An 11,959-nucleotide genomic window follows, 5' to 3' on the forward strand; every position below is an offset into this window, starting at 1 on the left:
CTATTATAATGAGAGGGAGAGAGAGAGAGAGCGACAGACTGGGGGAGAGATTGGCAGACTGAGAGGGGGGAGGGGGGTGAAGGAGAGAGAGAGAGAGAGAGAGAGAGAGAGAGAGAGAGAGAGAGAGAGAGAGAGAGAGAGAGAGAGAGAGAGAGAGAGAGAGAGAGAGAGAGAGAGAGAGAGAGAGAGAGAGAGAGAGAGAGAGAGAGAGATGGAGAGATGGAGAGATGGAGCAATAGAGATTGACAGGGACTGGGTGAGCGCGGGAGAGAGACATGCAGATAGATGAGGGAAAGAGAGGGTTTGGTCTAACGGGAGTGGATTGTAAGGGATTTGATCCTTTAAATAGAAGCACCTGTTCATCTGGGATTACGGGGGGGAGGCGTCGCTCTATTTCAGTTTCGGTGCGTAGGGATTTTTACCCACAATGCAATTGGTTCTGATGGGACGGTCTGTATGGAAGAAGATAAAGGGACAACATTGTGAGCATTAGAAGATCATAGTCAGCGACTCTTATGAATGGCACGCAATAAATCAGCCTGCTAACGACCTTGATCGAGGCTATTCTCTAATTAGCTATTACCAAGCACTCTCTAATCATTAAGTTAACGTGCACATTATCATTAATATGTTAATTGCAATTACTAAAAAAAACAGTCAATGTTAACTTGCTTGTTTTCTTATATCTAGTGTGTTAAAGTAGGGCATATAGCATATTCTCCCAATATAGACGGGTACCAGTCAATATTGGCCATTAGATAAATTAGCATGACCGAGAAGGAGGGTTAGGGTCAGAGAAGTACATTTTTTTTGCTTCAACCATCTCTTCAACAATTCTCTGGGTAAATTGGTTAGAAGTGTTGATCCGCTAAAAGCATTTATCTAAATAAAGATACTCAGGAACATTCTGGCAAACTGCCTGTCATCATCTTGCCCAGAAATCACATCAGAGTCAAGTAATGAAATGGAAGCCCCCCCCTCGGTAGCACAGACGCTGTTATGAGCCGTGGTGGAGAAAGCCTGCTTCAGGGGCAGAGAAGAGCATCGGACAGCCTCTTATTGAATTAGCACTGAACTGACATCAGCGTTTATCCTGCATATGGCTCTCTATGCCCCGGGGCACTCTGGTCCAAACAGGGCCTTCTGCTGGGCGCGCCCAGACAGCCTGCTGCTGCACCACCAACACCACCACCCCCAGCTGCATCACCACTAACCGCACCCAGCACCACCACTAGTTCCAGAATTATCCCACTCAAAACCACCGCACCCCAAACAGTACTAGTGTAAGAAGCCATTTGGGGCTGGATTTATTAATGTTCGGTAGAAGGTGGCATTTCTATTGGACCAGCGTGTTATCATCCAGTGTCAACAACCCTGATATGTTATGAGTATAGACATTGTAGAAGATGGAGTTCTGTGATTGGTGGAGAGGGAGAAAAAACAAAAAGAGGGAGAGGGGTATTTGAGAGCGGAGACGCAGGGTTTTTTACGATCTGTTTGCGAGGGCGCCTTTAAATAAGTCAGTTGGACCTTCGATCAATGGCTTCTAGTTTAGTCCACAACCTACACCTCCTCAAGTACCATTCTCAACACCAACATCTCCACAACATTTACCACCACCATCTTCACCAGTACTAACACCAACAGTACCACCAACACTACTACCACCACCTCTTATACTACCACCACCTCTAATACTACCAAGTCCTCTAATACTACCACCACAAGCAGCTCTAGTACAACGCTGCCGCCTAATATTATCATCACAATTAGCCTCACCAAGGTCTGCAGCATAATGAGCTGCTCTTGGAACATGGTCCCACATGGTGTCAGCAGGCTTTCACAGTGATACTATCAAAGGGTAACTGGGTTAGCTTTTTGCTAATGAGCATACCAACATCAGTGCACTGGTTTTACCCCTAGTGGCCATCAAGGATTAATAACGGTTAAATCAATTGTATTATGTCCCGTTTATGTCAATATAAATAGGTTGAGCCATTGTTATCCTAATTAAATTGCTACAAATTAATATTTTTTAAGCCATAGTAAAAGCATTAAATAACGTTTCAGACAAATGTTTTGACTCATGGAAACCAATCCTGAATGTTGAAGTTGGATTCTCTCACAAACACACACACACACACACACACACACACACACACACACACACCCACACACACCCTTTTTAGCTCGGGCTCCACTCCATGCCATCCACCCCTCTTATGTTTCAGCTGGTAGACCCAGCAGGTTTATAAATGCTCTCGTGGAGAACATCCATGGTCCACTGACTGCACGTGACCGCAGGCTGTTCAGGGTGGGGTTGAAAGCCTTTACATTAAGTCCCTGGGAATGTATGTCAAATGCCCATTTTGTTTACGACAGCATTGCCAAAGCTCCAGGTCACAGAGTACCTGGTCCCAGGGTCCCTGGTCCCAGAGTCCCTGGTCCGAGGGTCAGCTGACCCTCAAAAACCATCAAGTATTCAAACCATTATTTATTCAGGAAGAGGCAAGAGGCAAGACACAAGTGTGTCGAGATTACTGTCGGTTTTAGTTTGTCCGAAAAGACGAATAACACCTAAAACGATAATAATTAAATTATATTGACGTAAACCAACAACGACTAAGGTTTGACTTAAATAATGAAGGATGGCTAATCAGTATTTATTGATGTTCCTGAGCTGAAAATGATCAGTGAGCCCGTTGCTATGTTCTGTGACTCTGTAAGAGAGACCGACAGACAGGCCATGCAGCCTAAATACAGGGCCACTCGGCATTGGGTCGACCCACTTATGTGCCCCAGCGCCCTTCTGTCCGTCCTTCTGGTGCTGGCCTGGTTCCCCAGAGAACAGTGGCAGGAGCACCGCGGGCTGACGTTCTACTCCCTCTAAAAGGAGTCATTGTTCTGACTGGCTTCCAGGATGGCTGAATCTATGGAGCCCTTTGTTGTGTTGCTGTACCCTCCAACATCCCCCTCCCCTTCCCCACTTCACTCCTCTGCTTTAAACGGGCCGGCCTTTAGGACCACAACGCCCTGCCACTCACATAACGTGACAACTCTGCCCACATTGAAAAAGCCTCAATGGATGATTTTTTTTTTAACTGTACCGACTGTAAACGGTGAAACGCTGAGTTATTGTCAAATACGCACGTTTGCACGCACACCATCTGATCTGGGGTCAGCTGGAGAAACTCCCTGCGTGGCTAAATTGTCAATTAAGATTTCCACCCCTGTGAAAGAGCACTGATGATACCCTCTGGGAGAGAGAGAGAAAGGGGAAGTGGAGAAGAGACAACGAAGATGGATAGAGAAGCTGATGGAAAAGTGAGAGTGAGGGAGAGAAAAGAGGGGGAGGGGAGGAGTGTATGTAGGGAAACGAGGTGGGTTGAACGGCTGAAAAGATTGGCGAGAAATATGTTGACCTTTTTCTCATCGTAATTAGTTTAGAATGCAAAACCCATGCAGTTTACAATGCCCCTCCCGATAATGCGATGCATGATATTGAACTGCTGGCAATCCTTGTTTTTGATATGCTAAGCGAGATTCTTTGCATATCTAATCTTCTACAAGCAGGTTTTAGTGGTTACAGTGACAAACAAATACTTCAACTCTTGGACTCTGGCTGGTAAAAGTGTTAGGAAGATGATGAGGGGTTTGTGAACAAGGCAAGGAAGGAAGGAAGGCAGGTTGGTGGGTGGGTGGGTGGGTGTGGGTGTGTGTGTGTGTGTGTGTGTGTGTGTGTGTGTGTAAGGAGTTTGTGGAGGTGGTTAGTGGGGACTGCAGGACATAATGTCCTCTTTACAAAGACTGGCCTTTAGCCTCTTGAACACAAATGTTCCCCACAGACAGGAACAACGAGGCAGAATTCTGGAATCCACCATGTAACCATTGAGGAAATAGAGGCCAAGATCTTGGTCCTATAAGCCAGAAACACTGCCTCACAGTAAACAACAAATTACTATTGTACCACAAAGGTAATGGACACACACACACACACACACACACACACACACACACACACACACACACACACACACACACACATACACACACACACACTTTCCAAACGCCAGGAGACTGCTGAAACGCTTTCCCCACAGCTTCCTCTTCCCTTGCCCTTTTTATCTTCCATTGAGAACCCGACAACACCATCAGTGACGCGCCAAAAACAATCTCTGCTTCCATTTATCAATCATCTCTGCAGGCTCCAACCAATAAAGGAGGGCCAAATGTTGTCACAAGTGGAAGTAAGAAAGATATTGACAATGTAGTCATTACCTGAACAGGGTTGGTGTTGCAGACTTGCAGCCAAATGTCTTGTCTTGAAATTGAATGTAGAATGACCTCATGTGAAAACCTTGGGCTCTGAATATCTGTGGTACAAAAAGGTGGAATCCCCCAGGTCCCCCAGATAGGTTGGGCACTCGCTTACATTTGTTATGTATGTTATATCAAATCCGTGAAAAGCGCCCTCCAGTAGTCCTTCTGAATTTTTACCGTTATGTTTGATCGCATAGCTTTTTGTGTGACTGTGTAGTTTGATTTAGCCGTTTATATGAAATGATGTACACAGCAATGTTAATCAAACCATACACACTCACTCACACTTTTACTAGCAATAAAGATGTGCCAGCTGCACCCAGTTTGTTTGAGGTCTCTGACGGGCGTGCACGGGCACAGTGCACGTCTCCATTACCCTGATTGATGAACCCTTCATTAGGCTGATGGCCTTCGGACTGCAAACAGGAAGTAGACCACGGATCAGGGCCGCCATATTTTTAAGTCTTGACTGTGCTCTGTCAGCACTTTGCAGTGACTGGAGGAGAAAGATTTGTCAGTTTTGTTGGTTGAGATTGCTTTTTCCGACCCCTCACCATAGCGAAATGAAAGCTTAATGTCTGGAGGCGGAGCTGAACCTGATGTCTAATTGAATGTTTATGGTTGATAGACTGGAGGTACTACAATAGAGGGTTCAAATGCAGACTAATGAGTAATTGGCTTCGGTGTTATTTTTTTATCACAGTTGGTCCCATATTTTAGTAAAAAAAAAACGTGTAATCCTGTGATTTATTTTAAGCAGTCTGTTAAACCGTAAAAATCACTGGAAACAGACCGATTGGCAGAAGCCCAATACCCCATCATCTGCCAATTTGTGTGTTGGGGGGGTTGGGGGGGGGGGGGGGGGGGGTTTAGTGCGTGATGTGAGTGAGAGAATGACACTAACAAGAGTGCGTGTCCACTATCATTGAGTCGATGAAAGCAGCTGTGTCTCTCTATCCCTCCCCTTTCTTTCCTCTCTCTCCATCTAGATCCTCAAATTTCCCTTCCTTCCCTTACTCCCGTCCTGTTTCTGTCCCCCTGGCTTTGGTAGGCTCTGTGGACGGAGATACAGACAGGGCTAAGGTCTAGGAATGCAAGGCGGGGATAAGCCAACACTCGGTGCAGAAATGCACTGGCAGCCACGCATTATGGGTCCTTTTAACATATGGAAAGGGATCGCGATTCGGTGTGGGTGTTAAAATTTGTTGGAGGGATTTTGAAAAGGCACACACACACCCACACACACACACACACACACACACACACACACACACACGCGCAAACACTTTTCTTATTGGCTAGGGGTGCGTTGCGTTTTTATGTGTGTACGTGATGAACTGTGTGGTTAGTTCCTCTTTGTAATATTTGATATTCATCTTTTATTCTGGTAGGCTCGTGAAGATGACTATATGGCTAAATCCCCCTTCTCTGATGCCGAGATTTTAACCATGTTGTTTCCCCCGAGCTCAGCTTTCCTGTAGATGAAACAGTAGTGAAATGGCAGTAATGAATACATCGGGAGGTTGGGGGGGGGGGGTTGAATATATGAATATGAAGGAGAGATGATAATGGCCTACGGGAGTGTGGGGGTCGGTTAAATACATTTTAGATCATAGGGTTATGTAATCATGCAAATCCCCCCCCCCCCACCTTTCCGACGACAAGAAGTCGATCCAGAATCAAAGCAGGCCCCGCGACCGCAGTTTTTTTTTTCTGTCCTCCTACCTTCCGTCGGCATGGAGACCATCGCGTTCTGCCTCCCCTCGCTAACACAAGTACATGATTAACATCTCCTATAGGCCTTCTTTCACACAGTGGGATGCTTTGTACCTGCTTAACAGGATTATTTTTAGCCATGCAATGCAATCACAGTTTCAGTTACTAGAGTTGCGTGGGATCAATGGAATTCATTGGATGACCTGCATGGGGGCACACCTGCCATCAGTGTCTCGCTGGGGGGATGACCCTCATGAATGAAACTCATTCCAGCCACTGATAGCTTTCCAAATACTGTGGCAGGACTTGCCGCCAAGCATCTCAAACGGGACCCACAAAGTTGGCAACGACTGACAAAGATGTATATCTATGAAAGATAGCCCTTGCCAAAGTTGCCGACAGCTACTGTGAAATATCCCTGTTGCATAAATTTAGCATCGTAGATATAGCCTCTATAATTCGGGAAGCACTACAACTCAGATGCAAGCAACCACACCTCTGGCAGGCCCATAAAGCACCAGTGACGGTAGACTGCTCTTAATCATCAGAAAGTCCTTCTACAAGAACACACGAGTGTAAAGAACTTCTCTATCTCTGTCAGACAGTCTATGTACCAGATGCTTGGGGCTGACTCCCTCCTTCTTTTGCCGGACTTCACACAAATCCAGGGACTGTCAGCTTAGAGTGGAATTGCTCCAGCATTTTCTTAAAATACTGCCTGCTCATTGAGGATCTGAAGTGATGGACTCTACTAGACTTTGAAGGATTGCACTGTATCCAATTGATTTTAAAATGACTTGGTATATATTAGAATGGAGACTTGTATATTCAGTCTTTTATGGAAACTGCAAAGACGGACCCTAAAAGTAAATCTCTTTTTTTGCTTCATGTATATAGACACTCTGAGATAACATGGTTGACACAGCTATGATTAGGGGTTTATTATTTTGGGGACTATTTTACTGTATTATATTGAGGATTATTTTGGGGACACTTATGAAGAAACGTAGTCAGTCACAGTGCTAAAATGTTAACCAAATGATATATCTGTCTTTCTTTATATACATTAGAACATTGTAAATCCTGCCTTCCCATGAACAGCTTGATAGGGAAAGGCTAGTTGCCGAAATTGAACTCGGTGACCTCTCATCTTTCTTCGACAAGCTGCGTCCCTTCGTCACCAGCTTGCGCCACTACATGATGAATAGCCTCCATGTGTTCTGGATTGGCTCTGGCTGAGGCAGTGCCCCCTACCTGGGCTTCTGGTTGCAGATTGATGAAAGTCCCGCCAAAAGCACTCCATATTGACTGCAACGTCTCTTTGATGGCGATTCAGAGAGTGTCCTCCTCTCTCACGCCTCCTCCCCTCCTCTCCCATCTCCAATAAGTCCTCCGATAAGAGGGACTTCAAAGACTGAGGCAGCCATTTCCACCCCACTCCAAGGGCAGGGGAGTGAGATGCACTGGCATGATTTGAGTCGTGAAATAGCTCGGGGATGGGAGCACCTGTGCAAGCGTGCCTGCGTACATTGCCCACGTGTGCACGGATGCAGAAGGCTTTTCTCCACCATAGCCCCCATACACCTGCAGCTGCCAGCGATTCAGCGCCCACGTCCTCCCAAAGGGTTTGGCCCACTTCACACAATAGGTCTGATTTTGTGATTTTTCCTCTAGTTGAAAGCTTCTAATTGCATCCTGAAAAAACAAAGGACCCCCACACCCAACCCCCCTTTCCTTCTAGATTACAGATCATCTTCATTTCGTAACCTAGTCTCTTCTTTTCAAAATGTCCAGCATCGTTTTAATCAACACAAAGAATCCCTTGAGCAGAGTTGGCTGGTCTAGTGCTGAATCTCTTGAGACCGGATTTATCATCGCTGCCTTTGTGGCAGCCGTGCATCGGTTCTTTCTCTGCGAGATGGCCTGAGTGTTCTGTAATCCTAGCACTGGAAAATAAAATAATGCGGTATGTGTGAAGGAGAAGGATATCAGATCTTCAGAACTAATATTGTGTCGTTCCGTGCACTTGTTTTGGATTAGACCCATCTGTGTGTGAGTACATGTGTGCTTTCAGCAGATAAGAAGGGTACAGCACGGCACGCTGTGCGACTTTTCTTGCAGTATTAGTCTGCTACCTTATCTTCCCCCGCAGTAGCTTGCAGGGAAAGACTTTATCATACGACTATATTGTCCCCTCCAGGGCTCCATAGAAAGACTCGCTTTAATCCATTTCATGTCTTTAAACCGGGTCTGGATTTGATGCAGATTGGCTGTAAATATGAGCAAGTTGGGTGTTTAAAGATGAACTAACTTGCACTTAAATGAGTCCACTAGAGCAAATTGAATTACAAGTGTTTCCACTGACGTCAGACGTCCGAAGTCAAACCATGTGAACGGGTAAATCCTGTTAAAAGACAGGGTGAATGTGGATAATGAGAGACCCGGTACATCCATCTCTTAGCTCAGTGTTGATTGTGTTGCACAAGGTTAGTCACAAGTCAGTGAGTGCCACCGTTGGTCCGGCAAGATTTGTGTTTTCCTGTTCCTTTAATCTCTGACTATGATCTCTCCTTAGCAAAGGTAAAAACCAACAGACCTGTATGCTAGCATTTTCCTCTATCTTCACCGTTCACACAGTCACACATCTCTGTGTGATATTTTAAACTGAGTGTGAGTGGGTGGGTGTGAGAGGGTTTACAGTGGGTGCGTGTTTGTTTGTTTGGTGTGTGTGTGTGTGCGTGCGTGCGTGCGTGCGTGCGCGCGTGCGTACGTGCGTGCGTGCGTGCGTCTTGATTGCTGATTGGCTGAAAGGACCGAGGACCTCTTTGTTCGCTTCCCAGGCGATCCTCAGCCTCTTCTAGAAGATCCAGAGCCGCTCCCTCTCTTAAAACTTCTGCTGAAGAGGAAGCCAAACTCATTACATTACTGCACCTATTTTGGCAGGGAACATTTGAAGTAAGAGAACCCCTTTCCGCTTCAATCGACTGTGTCCAGACATCCTGACTTGGGGCTGGACGGTGTTTCGGTAACCCAGAGTGCTGAAAGTGTCTCTGGATGGGGGGGGGGGGGGGGGGGGGGGCTCCGGGGGGGGTATTTGATGCCCCTATGCCTTCAACCGGAGTCTGTGGCTTTGACCAGGCAGGCTCTTTAGTCACTCTCTCCTCCCACACTGTCTGCTCTATGCATCTCCTAGATGGCTGCTCCCGGACACTCCCAGCATTCCCCACTGAAGGCCCTTTTACTGTTTGGCATTAAGGAGACGTCTTTATCCAAAGCGACTTGCAGTGAATTGAGATTATCTAACGAGTGATTACGGAGAACATTGGGGTTTAGGCGTTGTGCCCTACAGGTTAGGATTCAGACTTTGGGGGATTGAACCCCTCTTGGTCAGAAGTAAAGGCAGCTAAACTATCTTACTGCCAGGCTGTGATTATTCCTTGCTTGCGGTTGCAAAACAGAGCGATCTTTGACAAGTGGCTCAATTTAAACTTTTGAGAATCTGGCTGATGGGCTCTTACAAATGTCTGCATGATTATTATTATTATGGTAACCATGTCTCCTCTGTATCTTTGGGATTATTGTATTCAATCTTAGACCACAGCTACCCAGAGTTAGCATCTCCCCTTCCTCCACCCCTCTTCACCTTCGACCTGTTTGACACTGGCCTCAATTATTTCTGTCACGTTGTTTTTCTTTTCAATGTCTTTTCAATGTTTTCTGCTGTCACCTCGGAGTGTCACCCTCTGTGGATGGGCCATGGGTCTGCTAAACTAATCAATGGGTGCCAAATCCCAGGGGCGTCGCTATTCAGACTTTGTCTGTAGTTCACCTTGAAGCGCTGTAATATGGAAGAAGGATGAACTGAAAACCAATCGCTATTCCTCCAATATATCCAGCAAAACATTATTTTATCGAATCGTTGCACCTAACTGTTTTAATCTGAGGTGCTTTTGGGACAAACTGAGCAAATAAGATGCTGCCACCTAGTCACCCTTCTGCATTAACAGGCACACCATAGTTCACTTGAGGCTGAATAATCCCATTAAGGTCAGACCCAAAGTAAGGTGACAACGTTGTGAATGATCGTGTGTTGCATGAGTTAAAGGGTTTCTCTTAATTGAACGTTAAAATGCCATTGGGTCAAGGGCGGGCAGTCATTCAAATTATTTAACCAGGTTTGGCGGACCAATAGTCTGCATTACTGATCACCTTCCCTCCCCTGGACGCTAACGACGGCTGGGTGTTGGCTCGCCTGCCCACGGTGCACTGTTCAGTCCCTCTGAATAATTTAACAAAGCAAAAGAGAGGGTGGTGGCGGTGGGGAGATGGATGAGGTATAGGTCCAAGATCATCTGGGGGACGGTACCAGGAAAAAGACGTCATCAAGGGCCACACCAACCCTATCTAATATTCATGTGTGTATGTGATGTGTGCGTGTGTAATAATAAATTAGTTCTTTAAAGCCTTTTCCAGCACCTAGGGACTCTTTATTAATTCATAAACTCCCCTTTTAATGTTTTCCCCCATCGCCGTCCATCACCCTCCTCTCTCTTATTCAGACCTGTGTGTAACAGAGCTTGGTGCTGGGGACGCTTGCGAACACATGCTGGAGATAGTGGCTCCCTCGGGGGCAATAGAGAGATCGCATCAAGGCTGTCTTACAAGGACGATCTCGCACTTGGAAACGCTGCGTTTTCCCTGTAATAAAACTAATAACGGCCGGATGGCTGCGTTAACGTTCATCAAGCGATGACAGCTTTGTCAGAGGTTGAACGGTGGAGGGAGAACGCTTGAAGCCACTTGAAATACAGAGGTGATTTCCTGGGAAGCAGCGGGTTCCAGGAAATAACCTGGCCCCATTGTTACCCAGCTGAGTGTCGCTGCAGCTGAGTCACTGCTCCCCCAGTGACCTGCGTGTGGCTGGCTATCTCAGATTTATATGTCGCTTACCAAGTTCCCTATATTTAGTTTAAATATAGTATATAAAATAATGATAATTTGAAGAATTGAGAGGACGGTTTAAGATATTTATACAGTTTCTTTATCAGTGTGACAGTATCACAGGCCCCTATCAGACGAGGGTTTTTAATGGCAAGCCAGGCAGGCTCCTCATCACATGACTGTCTCTTTCTCTGTCTCTCCGTCTGTCTCTCTTGCTCTCAGAGTACAGGAACTAGACTGTAAGGCAGTGTATAATGGCTCACCTCTGGTCATGAGTTCCCATGTTGACGTCTTTCCAACAGAGACACGAGACAAAACCACACACACACACACACACGCAGCCATGATCGCAAGGTCGATTACGGACTGATGCCTGGGAATAATGTGCACTGGTGTGTGACGGACTGCAGTCTTTCCTCACATTTGGCCTGGTACTAATGATAGAAAACTCTCTCTGCAGGTGCCCCTGGTTGACCAAGGCTGTTTCGCCCGCTCTTCCTCTCTACAATGGCGTCGTCTTCCTCTTCGTCCTGGCCAACTTCAGCATGGCCACCTTCATGGACCCTGGAGTGTACCCCCGAGGTGTGTGTGTGTGTGTGTGTGTGTGTGTGTGTGTGTGTGTGTGTGTGTGTGTGTGTGTGTGTGTGTGTGTGTGTGTGTGTGTGTGTGTGTGTGTGTGTGTGTGTGGGGGGGGGGGGATGGCAGGACACTCCTTTTCTCTGCCATCCGTCCTCCCTTACATAACTCTCCCCTGCTCCGTGTGGAAGGAACGTGGGAGCAAGCTGTTCCTGGGATTTGATTACAAATTCTTGATTAATAATTAAAAAGTCCACCATTCCTTTTAGATGATAAGTACCTAAGTACTGTTCATGACCGTGCCTGTGTGTGCGCACGTTTGCGAAGGTTTAAAAACAAACAAATGTATCCTGATACAAATATGACATTAAAAGAATGTAAGGTTTAAGAAAGGAGAGAAAATTAT

At 46.2% G+C, this 11,959-nt stretch overlaps 1 protein-coding gene across 2 annotated transcripts in view; it reads left to right on the top strand.

Annotated features, from left to right (window-relative positions):
- zdhhc8b (zDHHC palmitoyltransferase 8b) overlaps nucleotides 1–11,959 on the top strand; it is a 44,367-nt gene that overhangs the window by 21,995 nt on the left and 10,413 nt on the right. For both annotated transcript variants that reach the window (XM_030358287.1, XM_030358286.1), the window contains exon 2: nucleotides 11,438–11,559. In XM_030358287.1, the coding sequence (XP_030214147.1) occupies nucleotides 11,438–11,559 (122 nt within the window). The remainder of the gene's footprint in view (nucleotides 1–11,437; nucleotides 11,560–11,959) is intronic.

Source organism: Gadus morhua, chromosome 6, assembly GCF_902167405.1.
Source record: "Gadus morhua chromosome 6, gadMor3.0, whole genome shotgun sequence".
NCBI lineage: Eukaryota > Metazoa > Chordata > Actinopteri > Gadiformes > Gadidae > Gadus > Gadus morhua.